This window comes from Tribolium castaneum, chromosome 8, assembly GCF_031307605.1.
Source record: "Tribolium castaneum strain GA2 chromosome 8, icTriCast1.1, whole genome shotgun sequence".
Classification (NCBI taxonomy): domain Eukaryota; kingdom Metazoa; phylum Arthropoda; class Insecta; order Coleoptera; family Tenebrionidae; genus Tribolium; species Tribolium castaneum.
Genome location: NC_087401.1, coordinates 11,183,677 through 11,203,928, shown reverse-complemented (window position 1 = coordinate 11,203,928; position 20,252 = coordinate 11,183,677). Strand labels below are relative to the sequence as shown.

Here is a 20,252-nt window from a genome sequence, read left to right as displayed (position 1 = left end):
TGATGAAACGAGAGTTGTTTTAGTTTGTGTTTATTTTGATACAATCAAAGTTACACGTAGCTTACTAACAAATATTGCAATAAAAAATACTGGAGGACGTCCCCTAAACGAAACAATTTTCCAACAATATCAACAACAAAAAAACAGAGAGAGAGAAAAAGGAAAAATTGGGACGCGTCTCGCGAACTGAAAGAAACAGTTCTATTACCTATTCGACCTAATTTAGTTTCTCTTAATTACCTTAACTATGAGTATTTAGCGTATACATATAGTCACAAGAAGCTCACTTATCTATCATGGATCAAGCCGTTACTAAACGCTTCTTCTTGTAATGACTTTCGAGCAATCGTTAAGTTATCACAGACCGACATAGCAAAATAATAAACACGGATATGGGGGCACATCACTGGATTTTATTGCTTGGATTTAATCCAAAGATGTGATCAATCACGCACTACAGCATCTATAAAAACGTATATACACTGCTTTACGTATACATGAGTTGAAAAGAAAAGGAAATGCCCTCGATTTGTTATTACACGTACTATAGCTTTAAATATGAATTGGATGGAAATTTCGGATATCTTAGACTATTTATTGTATAATTACGTATATTAGTTCCAAGTAGTATACTTTTGACGAATGCGACGTTCCAAAAAAACCAATTTTGGTTGGAATGTACTTTCGTGTTTTTTCCGAATGTCGCATCAACAACATCTTAATTCTAATACTGTACGACGATGAGAATCTTACAACGATTTATACAACGACGAAAACAAAGAGAGATTGAAGAGAGAAATGTTTCAAGTATATAGAGGGCCGTATAATTACAATATTTCTTTTATACATAATACTGGAATGAGCATTAACTTGAAAAATGCGTATACATTTAAAACGTAAATTGAGGTATATATTACGTATACAGGTTTCGATAAAACAATTTAATTAAAATTCAGCCTTATTAATGCATTTTTTTCGAAATCAAAGTGTTTTATGGTCGTTCCGGGGCATTATCTGGGCTGCTAGAGTAGCTCAAAGGATCGACCGAATGCCCGTTTTGGTTGATCTCGTTCTGGGCGTTCGAGTCAATCACGAGACTCCCCTCCTCACCGTCACTGCTGTACGAATCGCCCTCATCGTCCGAACTCGACAACATACCTAAAAAAACACAAAATCCGTCAAAAACAATTAATTACACCAGTTTACAAAATTTCACTTTTGCCTGTTGCCGCAAATTTAAGAGTGTATTCTATACAGGGTGATTCTTTTAGGGTCTACATTACGAACTTTTTAGCTTCTAATATAATAACTAGAGCTTTAATTTAATTTAATTCTGAGTTAAACTAAATTATTTTCAAAATGGCTCAGCTTCCAGAACTACAACAAATTTATTGCATATTTGAATTCATCTACCAAGTTGTTGGTACTTATCTGTCATAGTTTTTGACATATGTCAATTTTTTTGATAAAATTTTACAAGGGTTTATTTAAAATATCACATTCCTTGAATCCTTTGCGATAAATGATTTTTTTTTGCATTTGATAGCCGATGGCTTGAAGAGTTTTTTAGAATTTTCGAAATTATCAACTGACAAAATTCATGGCTAGTATGATTTTTTCAAAATAATTTTCAAAAAACTGCGATAACTTAGTTTTTTCAAATGGAACGACCCTATTTTCTTGACGACAATCGAAAGAATATCGATATTTATGGTGACTTTTATCAATAAGTCCTATACCTATCTCTTACAGTTTTTGAAAAAAATCACAAAAAACGGTTTTACTTCGTAATTTTTATAGTTAATCAATAGACCTTGCAAAATGGTCAACAATTATTGGCAAACTTCAATATTTTATTTAGTTTCTAGCTGGTTCATTATCGAATAAGCAGTAAAACAGTAATATTTAATTATGGTTTTTTATAACTTAGTGAATTATGTAAAATAACTCAGTCTGCCATCGAATTTTGAACTTTTTGTATGAAAATGGTGAAGAAATGTGACATTTCTGTTAATTAATAGCACAATATCGTATTTTTTGAAAGTTTACTTGATTAAAAATAAAAATAATGAGCCAAAATTCAGTTTTTTGCGATTATTTCAAAAACTGTAAGAGATAGATATAGAAGATGTTAATAAAAGTCTGCATAAAAATTGATGTTCTTTTGATTGCCATTGAAAAAATAATACCATTCCTCTTGAAAAAAACTGTTTTATAATCATTTTTTAATCGTCACTTTCGAAAAATCATAGTAGCCTTACAATTTGACAGTTGACAAACTTAAAGACTTGAGAAGACCCTTTGAACCTTTAGCTATCAAATGCAAAAAGAATTATTCACTTATTGTAAATGGTTCCCGAGCTATAATATTTTAAATAAACCCCTGCAAATCAAAATTTTTCATAAAATTTTATGTAAAGTAACTCAGTCAGTCTGTCGTCGAATTTTGAACTTCTTGAATGAAAATGGAGAACAAATAGGATATTTCTTTTAATTAATAGCACAATTTTATTGTATTTTTCAAAAGTTTACTTGATTAAAAATGAAAATAATGAGCCAAAATTCTGTTTTTTGCGATTATTTCAAATACTGTAAGAGATAGATATAGAAGATGTTAATAAAAGTCTGCATAAAAATTGATGTTCTTTTGATTGTCAGTGCGAAACCAGGGTCATTCCATTTGAAAAAACTGTTTTATAATAATTTTTTAATCATCATTTTCAAAAAATCATAGTAGCCTTGCAATTTTGAAGTTGACAATCCTAAAGACTTGAGAAAACCCTTTGAACCTTTGGCTATCAAATGCAAAAATAATTACTTATTTGTTGTAAAGGGTTCACAAGCTGTAATATTTTAAATGAACCCCTGCAAATGAAAATTTGTATAAAAAAAATTGACATACGTCAAAAAGTATGACAAATAAGTACCAACAACTTGAGTAAATTTTACTTAATTTGGGAAGGTGAATTCAAAAATGCAATAAAAATATTTTTAAAAAATGGTTACTATTTAAAATTTCAAAGTTGGCGCCAATTGCTCGTAGTTCCATATATTCAGCCATTTTGAAAATAAGTTAGTTGAACTCAGAATGGTCGATTTAAATTGTATACAAAATCTTAAATCTATCGCTATATTAAAAGTTAAAAAAAGTATAGCTGCTAAAAGAAATTTGTTGGTTGTTTTAAAATGAGCATCCAATTTTTAAAAGAAATGCTAACTTGAGATACCTCTATACCTCAAAAACTAGAGCTGATACAAAAATCTGAGGCAACAGTTATACAGTAAACTAGTGTTATTTACCCCCATCGATTTGCGGCTGCATATTTGCGAAATCCTGCGTCCAAAACCTCCGATTATTATTCTGGTTCTTCTTCTTCTTATTGGTGGGTGAACCCCCGACCGCGCTGTTATCCTGCGGAGCGCTCGCGTCCAACATCGGCTGCAGGATCCTCCTCCTCGCGTTAATAAACCAATTATTGACTTGCAAAAGTGTAAGATTCGTTTGTGCGGCAATGTGTCGTTTCTCGTCTTCGGTCGGATACGGATGCACCAAATGTTGGAACAGCCATGATCGCATCACACTCGTTGCGTGTTTGGGTAAAACCCCGCGTTTTTGTTTGCGTCCCCCGCGACTTGTAAAATCGCTATCGCAGTCGTCGGCCGATCCTCCGGGGGTTGTGGGGGCCGGCGAAAGGGGCCCCGAACTTTCGCTAGGTGGGACTGAACAAATACTAGCCCCGATTTGGGACAGTGGCGTGGAACCGTGGACCACTAGGCTGTCGCAAGGGGGCTGCGGGGGCGCGGGGCCCGTGTATGGCGGGATGTAGGGGTCTATTTGGCGGTCGACCACACCCGAAACCACCTAATTGTATAAATAAATAAAAACGCGATCGGTTATTTTATTATATACGCTGTTTCGTCCAAATTCCACATTAGAAAATTTCTGTACTATGATAATCTGTTAAGTCGTCACTTCTCCTCCATGAAAATATTTTCAAGATGGCGACACGTCCGGTTATATCGCTGTCAACTTCCTTATTTTAAATGGAAATAGGCCACCTTTATTAATGCGTTTTTAAATTACTGGAGTTAATTTAGGGTAGTTCTTTTGCTTTTAATTTTTTATTTGCACCTTTCAAATAAAAAAATCGGTAAATTTGATATTTTTAAAAACTTTGAAATCTTATTTGGCTCATTTAAAAGCGAAAACCTATATCTTTCTTTTGGCGTTTTTAGATTTCTAAAAAAAATAGCAAATGTTTAGGATTAAGTTTGCAGAACTTTAAAAACTCATAACTTTTTTTTTTCAAATGAATTTTCTGCATCGATCTTTATTATTAACATTAGTTAGCACATTATATTCTTCCATCCTTTAATTTTTATACAAAGTTATTATGGCACATAAAATTAAGAAAACGTATGTTAACATGAAAAGAAAAAAAAAACAAAATAAACGGACTACGAAATTTACAAAGGAATGTGAAATAGGAAAAAACCCAAGCAGCAAATATTGATAAAAATAAAGATAAATGGTGAAGAAATGGGATGGAAGTGAAAACTTCTGTGAAAAAAAAGTTTTTTGAAGACGGCAGCATTAAAAATACCAAAACATTTATAATAAATATAATTATAACCTGTGTTATAACCAATAGCAAACTCCAAATGTTTAAGATTAAGTTTGCAGAACTTTACAAACTCATACCTTTTTTTTTAAATGAAATGTTCCGATTTTTAAATTCTGCATCGATCTTTATTAACATTAGTTAGCACATTATATTCTTCCATCCTTTAATTTTTATACAGCGTTATTATGGCACATAAAATTAAGAAAACGTATGTTAACATGAAAAGAAAAAAAACAAAATAAACGGAGTGTACGAAATTTACAAAGAAATGTGAAATGGGAAAAAAACTCAAGCAGCAAATATTTTTAAAATTAAAGATAAATGGTGAAGAAATGGTATGGAAGTGAAAACTTCTGTGAAAAAAGAATTTTTTTGCAGACGGAAGCATTAAAAAAAACCAGATCATTTATAATAACTGTAATTATAACCTGAGTTATAACCAATAGCAAACTCCAAATATTTAAGATTAAGTTTGCAGAACTTTGGGAACTCAAAACTTTTTTTTCAAATGAAATGCCCCGATTTTTTAATTCTGCATTGATCTTTATCAACATTAGTTAGCACATTATATTCTTTCATTCTTTAATTTTTATACAGCGTTATTATGGCAAATAAAATTAAAAAAACGTTTGTTAACATTAAAAGAAAAAAAAAACAAATAAACGGAGTGTACGAAATTTACAAAGATATGTGAAATGGGAAAAAACCCAAGCAGCAAATATTGTTAAAAATAAAGATAAATGGTGAAGAAATGGCATGGAAGTGAAAATTTCTGTGAAAAAAAAAGTTTTTTGCAGACGGAAGCATTAAAATACCAGATCATTTATAATAACTATAATTATAACCTGTGTTATAACCAATAGCAAACTCCAAATGTTAAGATTAAGTTTGCAGAACTTTAAAAACTCAACTTTTTTTTTTCAAATAAAATGTCCCGATTTTTAAATTCTGCATTGATCTTTATTAGCATTAGTTAGCACATTATATTCTTTCATTCTGTAATTTTTATACAGCGTTATGGCAAATAAAATTAAAAAATCGTGTGTTAACATTAAACGAAAAAAAAATAAATAAATAAAAAAATAAACGGAGTGTACGAAATTTACAAAGAAATATGAAATAGGAAAAAACCCAAGCAGCAAATATTGTTAAAAATAAAGATAAATGGTAAAGAAATGGCATGGAAGTGAAAACTTATGTAAAAAACGAAGTTTTTTGAAGACTAGTGGATTAAACATAGATCAATTATAATAATTATGATTATAACCAATAATAATTAGTTTATAATTTATTATAATTTATACAGTTGTCGGGGTGGAGTTTGCGGAGACTTTAAGAAATCAAATTTTTAGAGCATCTGAAGAGCGGATAGAAAAATTTTGAATTCGTCACTATATGCATTTTAAGTTACATTTCTGCTAAATCTGTATTGATGAACAAGATATGGCAAATTTTAAAGAAAAAAAAATTCCCAAGAATTTAATTTGAAAAAAAATTGTGCTATGGGTACTTGAAGTTGTGCATAAAATTAACCATAAAATTTTGGAAGTACTGAAGGACAGATATAGACTTTCTCTTTGAATTTTACAAATACAATTTCGAAATTTCTAACACTAGGAGAGTTTCCGATTTTTTAAAATTTTCACAAAACCTTAAATACCTCGAAAACTGTTAAACTTAGGTGTAAGCAGAGCTGATGAAAACTTCCTTAGAATAACTTTAATGTAATAATTAATATTGAGTCTAATACAAAAACGCACTGAAGGGCGAGCTTTCTATTTAAAATAAGAAAGTTAATAAACAATATCGCTACTAGAACTCCCAATGTGGGGTTTAGACGAACCACCTGTATATTATTATTACCGGTTGAGGCGGGCTGATCGAATATTGCACCGGACTGTTGGAGGCCGATCCACTTTCCGAATTTCCGTGCGACATCATGCTGTTATTATTGTTATTTTCAAGGTTATTCATTAATCCAGCAGCTCCTAAAACGTCTAATTCCTAGCTAAAATACAACGTTCATCTTGGCTCACCTTGAGGATAATCCGAGCGTAAAAGATTCTCCGATTGCATTTTGCCTTTAAGACAGGTGATGTAGCGATTACAGAAATCCTTGCACAATTCCTGGACTTTTTCCAGTTCCAATAAATGTATCCGTAACACTTGTATTGCCTTAATCATCTGATAAAAACAATGACAATAAAAAAATAGTTGTTGTGGTTATTTGTTATACCAATCCGTCAATTTCGGGTTCGTTGGCTAGAAAGGGTTTGCGGTCGCGTTCCTGATGCTGTACGAAGGCTTGAATGTCCAAATTGAAGGCATCGCTGGATTGGGGATCCGAGGATTGAGTGGCCAGTTCGCATCTTTCGAAAAGTAGCGCCAAAAGTGGAAATAGCGGATGTTTATAGACGGCCCTTTTGTCGGCCTCGAATTGCGCTTGGTCGGAATCAGACGGGGGAAAAACCGACGTGGCTAGACTTTGAGGAACGGAATCGCCACCAGGTGGCACGCTGATCATTGCGCTCTGGACTCCACACTCCATTTCATCTTACCTAAGAGATTAATCGATTAATCGATGCTTTGAGAAAGATAGTAGAGAAGAACAAGAGAGAGTTCTTAAATGTGCGGCCAGTAAAAAACAGCTGCTCTGGCAATATTTGGTTAAAATTAATAAAAGAACGTCGGGATGGTGGAGCATCGCCGACGATTTGTGACCTTATACACTCGTTCTATACGTCAGTGGTTCGCTACGTTCGATATGTTTAATTCATTCCGTTCTGGGGCGGGAGAAACACAATTATTGTACTACGGAATCTGTCCCTCGGTGACACTTGTACATAATGACCCCTAAAGCCGTCCTTTTTCCTGTCGTTGAGAAATCTTATGCACGCGCTTTGTCTTACGACGTCGCGACGCTCACGACGTCTCTTTCTAACGCGACACTGCATTGCACGCAACAGTGCCTCCCATTTCCACTGGTGCACATTCGACAACCAAACAAAAATTCACGACTTCATTCCGGGGCAAAAAATTTACAAAAATTTATTAAAACTTTGATTTTCGCGATTTTTCACTGTTCTGTTTATCTAACATTGAAAATGTATGTTGGATATCAGTGTTGTCAGTACACTACACAGCCAACAATGAGCTAGAATGCTTTTATAATACATTTATAATTAGCTCAAAATCAATCAGTTATGTTACTTTTTTTTCCATGGCGATGTTATGAATTACAGGGTTAGTCAATAGTCCTTAGATGCAACCAAAAATACTAATTGCACTTACCACTTGGACAATTCGTTTAGTTTTTAAAAACATTAATTGAATCAACCTTGGTTTTTTATCTTTTAAATAATAATAAGCTACAAAGAAATTTAGCGAAACTGTCAAGACAAACTTGACAATATACCCAGAACAATGTAATCGTGGATTAATTTTGAAATTTTTTAACGATTACCGATTTGGTCAGCTGGAATTAGAATTATTGGTTGCATATTAAAAAAATACAGGAATAACCCACTATTGACTCAGCCTGTATCAACTAGTGACTTCGTATTTTTTAATAACAAATAAAAAATTCCGGTTTCAATTAATTTTATTACCTTTCTGCAAGTGTTCCAATCATAAATACATTTTTAGCCTTTTTGTAAGGCTGGTTGAAAAAATTCCACAAATCAAATGTGAAATGTTTTAAGAATTTTTAACAACTCTCACGAAAATACACTGTTTTTCTGCATTTTTTTAAACAATACATAATGGAAATGCTGAATTTTTTTAATAAATTTTTAGTAAATAATTTTTAACATGAAATAAAGAAATCTACAGGGTGTCTCAAAATTGGCGAATTCCGAGTTCAGAGCATTGTAGTTACTTCCGTAGTCCACATATAGAAAAAAAAATCGGAGATTCCCCTCAAAGATACATTTGTCTTAAGATTATTCGTTAAACAGCGCTTTCTTCAAATGCTGACAAAAGTTTAAGGCTCTGTTTACAGAAAGCGAAATTAAAATTTAATTTCGAATTAAACTAATTCGAATTAAGTTGCCATTTAAAATGCATCGGCAAACGTCAAGTTAATCTCGAATTAAAAGTTATTTGCAATAAAAACGATGTCATCCGGACATAAGTGTTTATTGTTATCTATCTAAAAAAAATAACACTCATACTGAAATGCTTGAAGTTCTCGCATACGCTCGTTGCATAACGACAACTCTTAATAACTATAGCCTTACTTTGGAGTTAAAAAATTTTGAATTTTTGTAATTTGCCTTTTCATTAAAAAATACAATGATTTCCATAATAAAGCTATTTTCTCGAGGAATTGTTTTATATTATTCTTCTCTAGTCCACACTCATCTGCACCATAAATAACAATAAGCACTAAATTTTTTAGCCTGCATTTCAAGAAAACCCAATACAAAAGTATTAGCTGTCATAAATTACTCATGCACTTCAAAAAAAAAAAAAAAATAGGTAATGTAATTTACACTTTCAGTCAGAGATCTAACCCCTAATACTATTTTATCAATTATTTATATGTTTAAAAAAATGCGACGTTGGTGTTTTTATAGTTTTGTAACAGTTTATACACATGAAGTGCACCTTCAAACCATTGTATTTTTGTGGGGAAGCCCCGAATCGTCATTTTCTTTCTGCATTTGAAGTACTGAAGTGATTCTGAACGCTCTGAACTCGGAATTTGCCAATTTTGAGACACTCTGTAAGTTCAGATAATTGTGCGAGTCTTCAGGAAGAATGGGTATTTATTTAAAAAATAAATAAGTAAATGATTTATAAATTTTTTACGTACTCGTTTATTTAAAACAATATTAAACCAAATGATAAAATTGCAAATAATTGTTTGATAACAGAGCCAAGTAATAAAAAATAAATGAAACACAATGAATTATTTGGTAAACACACACGAAAAACATCGTCAAAATAAATGAAAAATCTGTCCTTAATTAAGATTTCTGATCTCTAATAAACAATGTTTAATAACAAATCAATACATTTTGTGGTGTTTGGTATTTTTATTTTTTTGTAATGACATTTTGTTCCTTTATAAATTTTTATCGACCTTTAATCACGAAAATCAGTGTTTTAGGTATTTGTCTACTATTAAAACGTGATTTAACCAAATGATAAAAATCTAAATTCAATAATTATTGTTTTCGTAATCGAAGCAACTAATAAAAAAGTGAAACAAAGTGAAGGTAAACAAGAAAAAACAAGACAGTCGCAATTATAAAAAATGTTATGTTTTATTATCAAAGATTATTATCATTAATGCCCAAATTATAAAATTTTTTTAAATAAAAGATCATGTAAATTAATCGACTCACGAGGAAAGAGAAAATTTCACAAACAAATAAAAAAATTGGACAATTATTCGTATTACACATAATGGGTTTTATAACAATAAAACCCAAAACATTGCATATAAGTATTTAATATACTGTGTGACTCGGAAACTGATTTTTGTGATAGTCACCCGGTATTTAGAACAAACCGGAATCGGAAAGAAACGTTAAAATAATAATAATATATTTGATGCAATAACTAAGAAATTTGATTTGCTAATAAACCATAAAATTCTATTTAAACATTAAACATAAGCTAGTAATAATACTAGATTTACTTTTATTATGAACTGTTTGACGTTTCAGCCCATTTCGTTTAATTTTTGGCACGATTCTGTGGATTTCCACCTCATATTCAAAACGTAACCATTATGTCAGAAAAGAAAACAAACCGAAAAAAAGAAAAGACATCCCGACGCCAATATTCCGTCTCTGTTTTCCACGTCCCTTTGCACCAGTCTGTTTTCTTTATATTTTTAAGTTGGTGCATGCTTAAAATGTTTATGGCTGCTTATATGTTATTTGAATCCACCCTTGTTTGAAATATGTTTCACTACGAATTCTGCATTAAAAATTCGAGAGGGGGGGAAACCCCGAACGGCGTCACGTGATCAAAAATCGTGCTTTTAATGGTCATTAATTTAGGGATGTTTTTTTTATTTTCAACTTGTCGCTAAATATGTACAAACAGACGCGTTTCAAGTTTAATTAGGAAAAAATCGAAACTGTTTACACACAACCTAACCTAAACCGTCCGACGTGTTAAATGAAACAGAAAATATGGAAGGGCATATCAATTTACACTGATTACAATCCAAGTGCTAACCAGACGGGTTAACCTCGTGACGTTTAAAAAAAAAAACGAAAAAAATCTTACATAATTCCGTTTAAAAAACAGCGAATTCCTCAAAGTGGTCCCCCATCAAGAACCGTTTCGAGTACACAAAAACACCATCATCAAAGACACCCGGTTCCGAAAGCCAGCAAGGTTAACTTGATCGCGCACCAAAAAAAACAACACACACACACGAATTTTCACCAACAAATCACAGATAACCGCCGAAACAAACGCGCAAAATATCGGTCAACGTTACTAAACTATCACATGTGAGTCTTCCGGTGTTTTTCAACGAAAATCAAGTGTTTACATGTCACTTTGCCTGTAACAAATGACTTTCTGTCTAGACTCGCAAGACGTATGTCAATATTCGTCAAAATCAAAATGGCTACGCCTTTAATTTTCAAGCAACGACGCACGTCCCACTTGCTCCGCCTTCCTCATAAACGACGAACGACAGAGAGGGGCATAGGGACGTACGTCTGTGATTGATCGGACTAAAACACGCCCAACGCAGTAATTACACGCTAAACAGTTCAAATTCGGGCGCCAAACCCTAATTAATTTTTTTCCCATTTATTTTGTTTTTTATTTGTTGGGTTAACGCGTTTCTTAATAAATTTAGCCTCAAGTCTTGATTTTTACAAACGCATGCGCATAAGAAAAAACTACTTTACAAGACAAAAATTTTTATTATTTTACACAATTTTTTACCAAATAAAACCAACAATATCACGAGTAGTAAAACACAAGCCAGAAGAAACTTCTCGTGTTTCTTCCCCATCATTAAATTGTAGTCTTCGATGTAGGAAAATCTGTTTTTGTACTTTTGAGGCAACTCAAATTTGCTAGGAACTGGAAATAAGGACGTGTAAAAATCAAACATCAGTCTTTTAATTATTTCATTGTTTGTCGTTTGAGAGTGGTCCAGATTGTCGTTGAGACACACAAATTTCCTGCAAAAAAGTCAAATTATAATGTGAAAAGACAAGCTTAAAGCTGTCGTTATGCAACGAGCGTATGCGAGTTGCATGCATACCTAGACACCGGAGAACTTTAAGCGTTTTCGCATAAGTGTTATTAAAAACTGTTTTTGTTGAAACATTTTAATTTAAAACACGTTGCCATGAAAAATAACTAACAAAATTAAGAGGAAATAGTTTGAACATATTTTGATAAGTTAAACTAAATAAAAACAAACAATAAAAATAGAAAGTAGAAAAAATAGTATATTCCACTCGTTTTATAAGATTTAATTGTGGCACTCATTCTATTGGAGCACTACTTCGTCGTGCTCTAAAACCATTCGTGCCACAATAGAACGTCTTATAAAATTGGTATAATAATGTACCATTAGAATCTATTAAAGAAAAGGCTTATTAAAATGTTACCAACAAAAAAAAAAAAAACCGACCACACAAACCTTTCATTTCTCAGGACATCGTCCAGCTGGTTGATAACTTGAGTCAAATTCGAGTTTAGCATCTTAAAAGTGACGAATCTCTTGTCGGAGTCTTTAATCAACTCGAATTTAAATCTGTGTTGTGTGGCGAATTGTGTTTGCAAAATTTGCGCCAACGTTGGGCATTTTTGCACAAAACTTTTCGTAACAATGAAATCCGAGTTGGAACAATTCATTAAAATGGAAGCAAAATGTTGAAAAGCTTCATCATTTAGTGGAAGATCGTACAGTTTTGTCATGGCGGCCCGAATTTCACTTTGCGACCACATTCTGAAACAATTCTTGATTTTTCGCTCAATTATTTAATATTTCGTACCCGGACAAGTCCGTATCAAAATTATCAAAAATTTGATCAATATCCGCGATTATTTTCTCGTGTATTATGTAGTAATAGTAGGAGAATGCAAACTGGACGTCGTCCACACTTCTGAGCCGGTTTCTGGCCGTTTTAGCGAAGTGTTTTTCGAATTTTCGCTGCATTTCGTTCATTATGTCCCTATCGATCATTATAGGTGCGTGTGCTGGGACTTTTCGTACGGAAAAACCGTAAAAATCGTTCAGAATTCGATTCGTGTGCTGGAGTGACGCGGTGTATGGATCAACAATTTTGACGGATTTTTTGCGTGTTTTGTGGCGTTTTAACTTATCCAGCAGGAGGATTTTTCGGTTGTGTTGTTGGATGAGTTGCGAGATGTTAATTTTTTCGATTTGGGCCAAATTTTGGCTGAAATTTTGCGCCGAATATGTGATATTTTCCAAATCGTAGTCGTCTATAATAACATCTCCGTGTGATGTCTTCGGGTTCGTGTCACAGTCGCCCCCATCCAGTTGACAGTTGGGATTGTTACAAACATTATCGCAATGACCATCGGCTACGAACAGCCAGGAGCATTCGGGTGAACAAGGGGGCAATAACGTGGATAAATAAATGAGAAAACCGCGACTTTGGGAGTAAAAATCGTCGGGGAAAAGGGGCGCATGTAGAAAAATATCGTCATTGAAGTAAATAAACCGTTTCGAAAGGCCAGGAATTCTGAAACAATTTTTTCAAATTCTGAAATTAAGTTGGCAGGATTGACTGGATCAGTGTAATTGTACAGCTGCTCAAAAAGAAAATGACGCGTTCATAAACGAATGCCAAATAAACAACTTATATAACTATACTTAAATAATTTATTAATTGGGAATGGTATTCTAAATAATATAAAATAAGAATTCTTATGTCTGTTTGTTATAATAGAACATTAATACTTTACAGAAAGCGAAGTTAAAACTTAATTCCGAATTAAACTGATTCGAATACATTGACAAATGTCAAGTTAATCTCGAATTAAAATTTGATACCAGTTAAAATGCTCTGTAAACCGATTCTTAGGACCGTCGTTAATTTAATTCGCATTTAAATGCGTGATTAAATGATCACGTGACCAAAGTGAACAAATGTGATTGGTCCATTCTCATTGTTAACTTTTAACAACGAATTAAATTTTAACAAAGCTTTCTATAAACTGACCCTTAAACTTATTCTGCATTAACTGAGTAATAAATTAAATTTGCAAACAAACCAACGATTTTTTTGACATCTTAAAGCTTCGAAAGGTCGCGACCAACTTTAAAATGTTTATGTTTTTCATTTGTCCTAAGAAAATTACTAAATATTTGTCAGTTTGAAGAAAAAGTGGAAAATTTTGGTCTTTAGTTATCTTTTGTGGTCAAAATTTTAATCAGGATATTTCTATAAATGAGTTACCCTAACGTTCATTGGTAACTTTTATTCTGGTTATACCAATTTTTTTAAACATTTAATAAACAAAAATGGTAATAAAATCTATAGTGCGATTAATAATTGAAACGATTACAAGAATAGACGTCTTTTCTTGAAATATGAAATACAATTGGATTACTACATTTTTGTTTTATCTTGTTTTATGCACAATAAGTTTATTATCGTTAAGAAATAAATTACGTATAAAGACGATAAAATTTTTGATTATTATTTATTTTATAATAAATTTATTTATTTATTTTTATTATTATTTTTAGAAATAATTATTTTGATTTAAAATTTTTTCGTGGTCTAAACCTTTAACGAAAATACTACACTAATAATAATAATTGATAGTTTTTGTTAATTATTTTTACGGTAAAAAAATGCGGCAAAAGTTAATTAATAAATAAAACTGTTTTTTAATTATCACGTTATTTTACTTTGCAACAAAAACTTTAAGAAATATAATACATAGCACTCCCAGAATACTGTAGTAAAAATTTTATTAATCTTCAAATTTTTTATTATTTTGCAATGATAATTTAATCTAAATGAAATAAGAATCCGTGTTATACCGTGTTTGTTATTCGGCAAATTTTAGTATATTTTGTATCAGCCAAATAATAAATTAAATTTGCGAAGAAAATAACAAATTATTAAACTAACCAATCCCAACAAAAAAATCCTAAACATTTCAAAGAACGATAAACGAAATGTGAACACCATTCAAAACTAGTTTACGATCTCTGATGATTTATGAACGCATCATTTTCTTTTTGGGCGTCTGTACCTACCTATGCAGGTGCATTTCGATGGCAGGACTAGAAAAACTCGGGACATTGAATTTATCTTCGAAAATCTCCTCATGGGTGACCAAACTAACCCCCTCATAATCCAGATTCAACCATGATGGTATTTGCCCATTGGTAACGATAAAAACGTGGCGAACCCACGGTGCGTACTTCTCCAGTGACCTCAGAGAGAACAAAAGCTCGTTTTTGTCATCATATCGGGAGAAATCAATCCACGAATCGCATTTCCTCACGTAGTATTTTAAGTTTTCCACAAACCGTGGGTCGGAACCGTTCACCCACGTGTACACCACGTCGATGGGGTCGTGAGGGGGACACGTGCCAAACAGGTGAAAAACCTGAAACATTTACGTGATAATTGGCCCGATTTGGAGCACCTAACCTCGAAAAAATAGACCAGGAAAATGTACAAAACAAGGGCCCCCAGACAGTAGGGCTTGAACCTGCGGTTCAAATGGAACACAATCATGTCTTTGGGGGTTCGGGGGTGCGTATTTTCATTGCGATTGCGCGGGATATTAAAACTAGCAAAACCACCAAAATAGCTTTATTTTTATCACGTTACATAACCTCGTTCTACGCCAGTCCGAAACTCTTATCAAGCTCATTTTCCGAGATTTTCCTCTTCTTGCATTTTTTTATCAGGGCGACATCTTGTGCCAATTCGGCCAAATCCTCTTCACTTAGCCCACTTTTCCTCTTTTTTTCTTTCGCTCGTTTTCGTTTCAGTCGTTTCTCCTTCTTTTCGTTTTTCTTTTGTTTGGTTAACGACCACGGCTCGCTTGGTTTTTTCACAATTTTGGGTTTCCCCGGCCAGGAACCAGTGTTTTGATAAATCTCAAGTTTTTGAAGCCTTGCTTTTTCCCGTTGTTTGTCTTTGTAGGGGATTGTGTTGAGGTCGATTTCCAGTGGTTCGAATCCGACCGAATCGTATTTTTTCAGTTCGGGCATTTTCGGTAATTGGAGTAAACCGTAACTTGTGGCCACTTGGCCGAAAGGAAACTCTTTGATTCGTAATAACAACGAACATTCGTGTTTCGAGTAGGCTCTGACGTGCGAAACGAACGCCCGTTTGGCTTTTTCCATTAAATCGCGGTCCGTTTTTTGCAAATTTTGTAAAATGTTTCGCAAATTTTCACACGTTTTTGTGTCCGAAACATCGGAAAGTGGGTCTAGTTTAACTCTTTGATTTTTTTCGATAAACGGAACGTAGGATTCTTCCGTATCTAGGAGGAAAAGTAACGACGAACCTTGACGTCCTTGACGTGCAGTCCGGCCAACTCGATGCACGAAAGCACTAGCACTGGCCGGGGGATCCCACTGAAGGACCCAATCAACCTAAACGAAAAATTAGCCTAAATCACTCATGTAATTATTAATTACCTCCGGAATGTCAATTCCTCGTGCTAAAACATCGGTACAGAGCAATAATCCCTTGGGTGAATTTTTAAACCTCTCTATGATTTTTTTGCGCTTTTCTTTCATTTTCCCATGAATTGCCAAAACGGGCAAATCGTTGAAAACACACGGAAACGTTTCCGACCAAAAATCAACGACGGCACAAGTCGGCAAAAACAGCATCGCCTTTTGCACGTCCCGACTTTGCAAAAATGCGAAAAGTGCGGCTAATTTATTATTATTATTCGCAACCACGTAATAATTTTCTAATTTTTCGGGCGTGCTGTGTTCGGCCTTGACACTGACGCTCACCAGAACGGGATTTCGGAGCCCGGCCCTGATCAAATCTTGCAATTGTTTGGTCTGAGTGGCTGAGAAAAGACCGGTACGTCTCTGTTTCGGTAAATAACTCAGGATCACGTCCAGAGACTTGCGAAAACCGTAGTCGAGAAGCCGGTCAGCTTCATCCAGTATTAATATTTCCAGATTTTTTAAGGCCAGGGTTAAATTAAAATCACTTTTGCGCGAAAGTAAGTCTTCAAAACGACCAGGGGTACAAATAATGATATTGCCACCGTTGCATTTTAAGTTGTTTAAATCCTCGTCGACTGAATTGCCCCCAACTAACAGTAGCGAAGTTATCCCCTGGAAAAATACGTAAAATCGGGATTTCCCCTACGGTTCACTCACCGATATCGATTCAAGCAATTGGTTCAAAACTTGCTTAATCTGAGTGGCTAATTCACGTGTCGGTGAGATAATTACGGCCCCAATTTCGGCTTTTTTCCATTTGTCGCGTTGTTTGAGTATTTGGAGTAGAGGGATGAGGAAGGCTAGGGTTTTCCCCGATCCTGGAAACCAGTTTTGTGTGCTTTGTGGGCTTAAAATTTAAAGTACCTGTCACAGCTTCAGCCACTACATCCTTTTTGTTTAATAATTGGGGAATTGCGGCCGCTTGAATTGGGGTCATTGTGGGGAAATTGAGAGTTTTAACAGCATTTTGTACTTCTTTGTGGAGTTTCACGCCCAGTTCGGCCCACGATTTGCCCATTTTTTCAACCACAAAAAGTGAGGTTAAAAAAGTAGGGTTATGTAATATGCAGTGTGAGGAAATTTTATGGGCGAAGGTTAGTGCATGGGCGCGCGCTTGCAGTCAGATAAACCTTTAAATCGAAATGTTGTGGAACAGCTTGCATTGTTGATATAAGTTAGGAAAGAGTATTAAAAAATGTTTAGACAAAGAATTTTTTGTTTCAACCCTCGCGAAGGGGCTGAAAAGACGTTTTAGCTAAAAATTTGCAAACACCTGAAATTGGACACATTTTGCGTTTACATACTCATATCTTCCTTCTGGATAAAGCTAGAAACTCCGTTTTTTTTGCAAACAAATTTTCAATAAATGCAGATTTATACGTAGTTTAACAAGATTGAGTTTTGATAAGGGGAAACCAAAGAAAATTACATTTTCTTGTAACGTTGCATAATTGTGTAGTGAAATTTTCGAGATGCGAGAAAGTTTTTTAATTTAAAAGATAGACTTCCACATAATTGAGACGAAATAAAGCTAATACTTGAAATAAATTTTTGGTGCAAGAATCATTTCGTTATCTGCAAGACTCACCAAGTTATTGCAATTTAAAATTACTGCAAAATGCGCCTGAGGTGTATTTCCCTCTGAAGCGTGTTCATCGCCTTTGATAACATTTCGAGAGATAAAAATCGTAATTTGTAAATAATTACAAAATAATTAATGTCACTTGTCTATTAATATTATACCTTTACTTTTAACCGCCCTAACTCTCTGTTAATTTTAATAATATCTAAAAAGTCAAAAGAACATTTTTATCTCATGTGGTTATTTAAAAAGCATAAAAGTGACCCAGTAGAACTAGATTGCAAAATTGTAATTCATTTCAAAGTATTCTTTGGTGTGACATTAATATTTTTTCAATTATTTACCATTTTTAGCCCTTGAAATGTTTTCAACCACACCACGTTTAAACATCTTCATTGGTGTCCATGTAAGATTGAGGAAATGATGAAGTTATTTTTTAACGATTATGTCAAATTAGGTGCCTTGTCAGGGTTTGAACTAGCCAAGCAGAAGCTGATATTAGCGACTATTTTAAAATTGGTTCAGAAAATAATCTCAACAAATATATCGCAGTCTTAATAAATTAGCGACTATTTTATTGCCACAATTTTTCTTGGGTACTCCGTAATTATAATAAAACAATAATATTTATGTTTTAATTAGATTTTTGTAAGCGACCGGTAACATTAATTGTATAAACCCCAAGTAAACTACGCCAATGCACACGCTGTAGCGGACCATTTCATCGATAAATATGAACATCGCGAGAGCGCTACGACGAGTCGGCTGATCGATTGTGGGTGGCCTCATGGCCATCCCATAAAATTTCCTCACACTGGTAATATGTCAGGTTATCTCTAATCAAGGTACCGGACGTAGTGTTTTTTTTTTAATGAGTGGAAACACAAATGGTTTGACTTAAATAATAATTAATTGAACAATTTGTGATTGAGTTGGGGTCAGGAATAAAAAAGTTTTTATTTTGTAGTGAAATTTTTTGCTAATTAATTTGTATTTTTTTTCTAAAAGTTTGATTGGGTGTACTGGACATGTGGGCTTTTTTTGTAAATTCGTTAATAATTACGCAATTGTTGCAAATTGGGAGTGATGAGCGGAAAAGTACGTGAAATGAAACAAGGGAGTGTCTCTTTACGTTTTATTGAGAATTTTACACATTAGAAGTTTTCATTTAAACATTTATTATTGGATAAATTGTATTCCGCCTCTTTACTGTCTATCCACATTTATTTATTTACTTTATTGTAATGGGATTAATTACAACTTCTCACATCGTAACGTAACATTAAAAGAAATAAATATTCATTATTAAATAATGGAAAACCTATGTGTATAAAGGTAAAAATTACGCCTGACACCGTAAAAATGCCAGCAGTTGGGGTAAACCCCTCGACTGAATCAGCAAAAAAGCGAACATTTCACCTAGTCAGCAAAACATTACCACAGCCAATTGAGCTCAAATCAGCAATAAAATAGACGGAATAATTTGATGTATGGCATAATTTCGTATTCCGTCTAAAAAACCGCAAGAAAAAACTCAATAAATACTCTTAATTACAAAACTTTAATTTGGAGAATTTTTTGAACAGCTCTGTTCGTGCGCTTTGTGTTTTGGTGAACTGGTCGGCGACGTATCGTCATCCTCCTCCTCCTCGAGCAATTTCCGCGCCAATTTCACCGCATAAAACTCATTATAGTGTTTCTTACGCTTATGTTCAAATTCTCGTTTTTTCGCTTTTTCCTCGGGGGTCAAGTCCTCGTCTTCGTCCGAGGATTCGTCCTGCTCTAGCAGGGCCTTAGGCGGTAGAGCGGCCCCCGACTTGATCTTCTCCTCAAGTTCTGAGAGATTTAGACCATCAACTTTGTCCGGGTTTAAATAGTTGTATGGGGTCTTGGGTTCGTCGATTTTCATGTGGCCGTAGTCCTTATCGGGCGGGTGGAGCGTTGCCATTATATTCATTTCGTCCCATGTTGTCTCCTTTATGGATTTCCTGAAAATGGGGCGATTAGTCACCTAACCAAACAATTCGGGTGGTTCCAGTTTTTTAATTTGGGGGCTTTTGGGGGGTCTAAGGGGGCGTACCGTGGGGCTGCGTGTGCTTCTTGCTTGTCGAAACTGCTCGAATTTTTTAATATGCCCTTTGAAGGCTTTTTTTGTAATTTATCTGCCATTGTTACTACCGAATTTTGACATCTTGTGGCTACAATTACGGCAATGACATTCCGGTTAAATCAATACGACGCGTCCCCGGGACTGTTTTTAGCACTCATTTACCGAATTTGATTATTTCGTGTTGATTGACGATAATTAGAATTGTTAAAGTGTGTCGGTTTGTGATAAATTTGAAAAAAAAATTGTTGTGACTTT

General features: G+C 33.9%; 4 protein-coding genes across 5 annotated transcripts; all 4 read right to left on the bottom strand.

The window, feature by feature from the left end:
• Positions 1 to 14: 14 nt before the first annotated feature.
• On the bottom strand, positions 15 to 11,226 carry LOC658681 (homeobox protein PKNOX2). 2 transcript variants are annotated; one of them, XM_008197896.3, is made up of 6 exons: positions 10,872 to 11,226; positions 6,862 to 7,183; positions 6,662 to 6,809; positions 6,489 to 6,622; positions 3,301 to 3,862; positions 15 to 1,158 (listed from the first exon to the last, which is right to left on the bottom strand). In XM_008197896.3, exons 2-6 carry the CDS (start codon positions 7,171 to 7,173, stop codon positions 992 to 994), a joined length of 1,323 nt encoding a protein of 440 aa, XP_008196118.2. In that variant the 5' UTR covers positions 7,174 to 7,183; positions 10,872 to 11,226; the 3' UTR covers positions 15 to 991. The 2 variants fall into 2 exon arrangements, with proteins under 2 accessions (XP_008196118.2, XP_970138.2); XM_965045.4 differs by having other exon boundaries at positions 6,489 to 6,613.
• A 278-nt stretch (positions 11,227 to 11,504) lies between these two features.
• Gnptab (N-acetylglucosamine-1-phosphate transferase subunits alpha and beta) lies at positions 11,505 to 15,385 on the bottom strand. The gene is made up of 5 exons (XM_008197856.3): positions 15,257 to 15,385; positions 14,857 to 15,212; positions 12,611 to 13,327; positions 12,256 to 12,564; positions 11,505 to 11,788 (listed from the first exon to the last, which is right to left on the bottom strand). Exons 1-5 carry the CDS (start codon positions 15,341 to 15,343, stop codon positions 11,506 to 11,508), a joined length of 1,752 nt encoding a protein of 583 aa, XP_008196078.2. The 5' UTR covers positions 15,344 to 15,385; the 3' UTR covers position 11,505.
• A 21-nt stretch (positions 15,386 to 15,406) lies between these two features.
• On the bottom strand, positions 15,407 to 17,574 carry LOC658811 (uncharacterized protein). The gene is made up of 4 exons (XM_008197897.3): positions 17,170 to 17,574; positions 16,963 to 17,123; positions 16,258 to 16,917; positions 15,407 to 16,212 (listed from the first exon to the last, which is right to left on the bottom strand). Exons 1-4 carry the CDS (start codon positions 17,321 to 17,323, stop codon positions 15,451 to 15,453), a joined length of 1,737 nt encoding a protein of 578 aa, XP_008196119.2. The 5' UTR covers positions 17,324 to 17,574; the 3' UTR covers positions 15,407 to 15,450.
• Positions 17,575 to 19,008: 1,434 nt separating this feature from the next.
• On the bottom strand, positions 19,009 to 20,209 carry LOC103313775 (protein phosphatase inhibitor 2). The gene is made up of 2 exons (XM_008197908.2): positions 19,968 to 20,209; positions 19,009 to 19,875 (listed from the first exon to the last, which is right to left on the bottom strand). The coding sequence occupies exons 1-2, from the start codon at positions 20,054 to 20,056 to the stop codon at positions 19,449 to 19,451; spliced, it is 516 nt and encodes a 171-aa protein (XP_008196130.1). The 5' UTR covers positions 20,057 to 20,209; the 3' UTR covers positions 19,009 to 19,448.
• Positions 20,210 to 20,252: the final 43 nt, after the last annotated feature.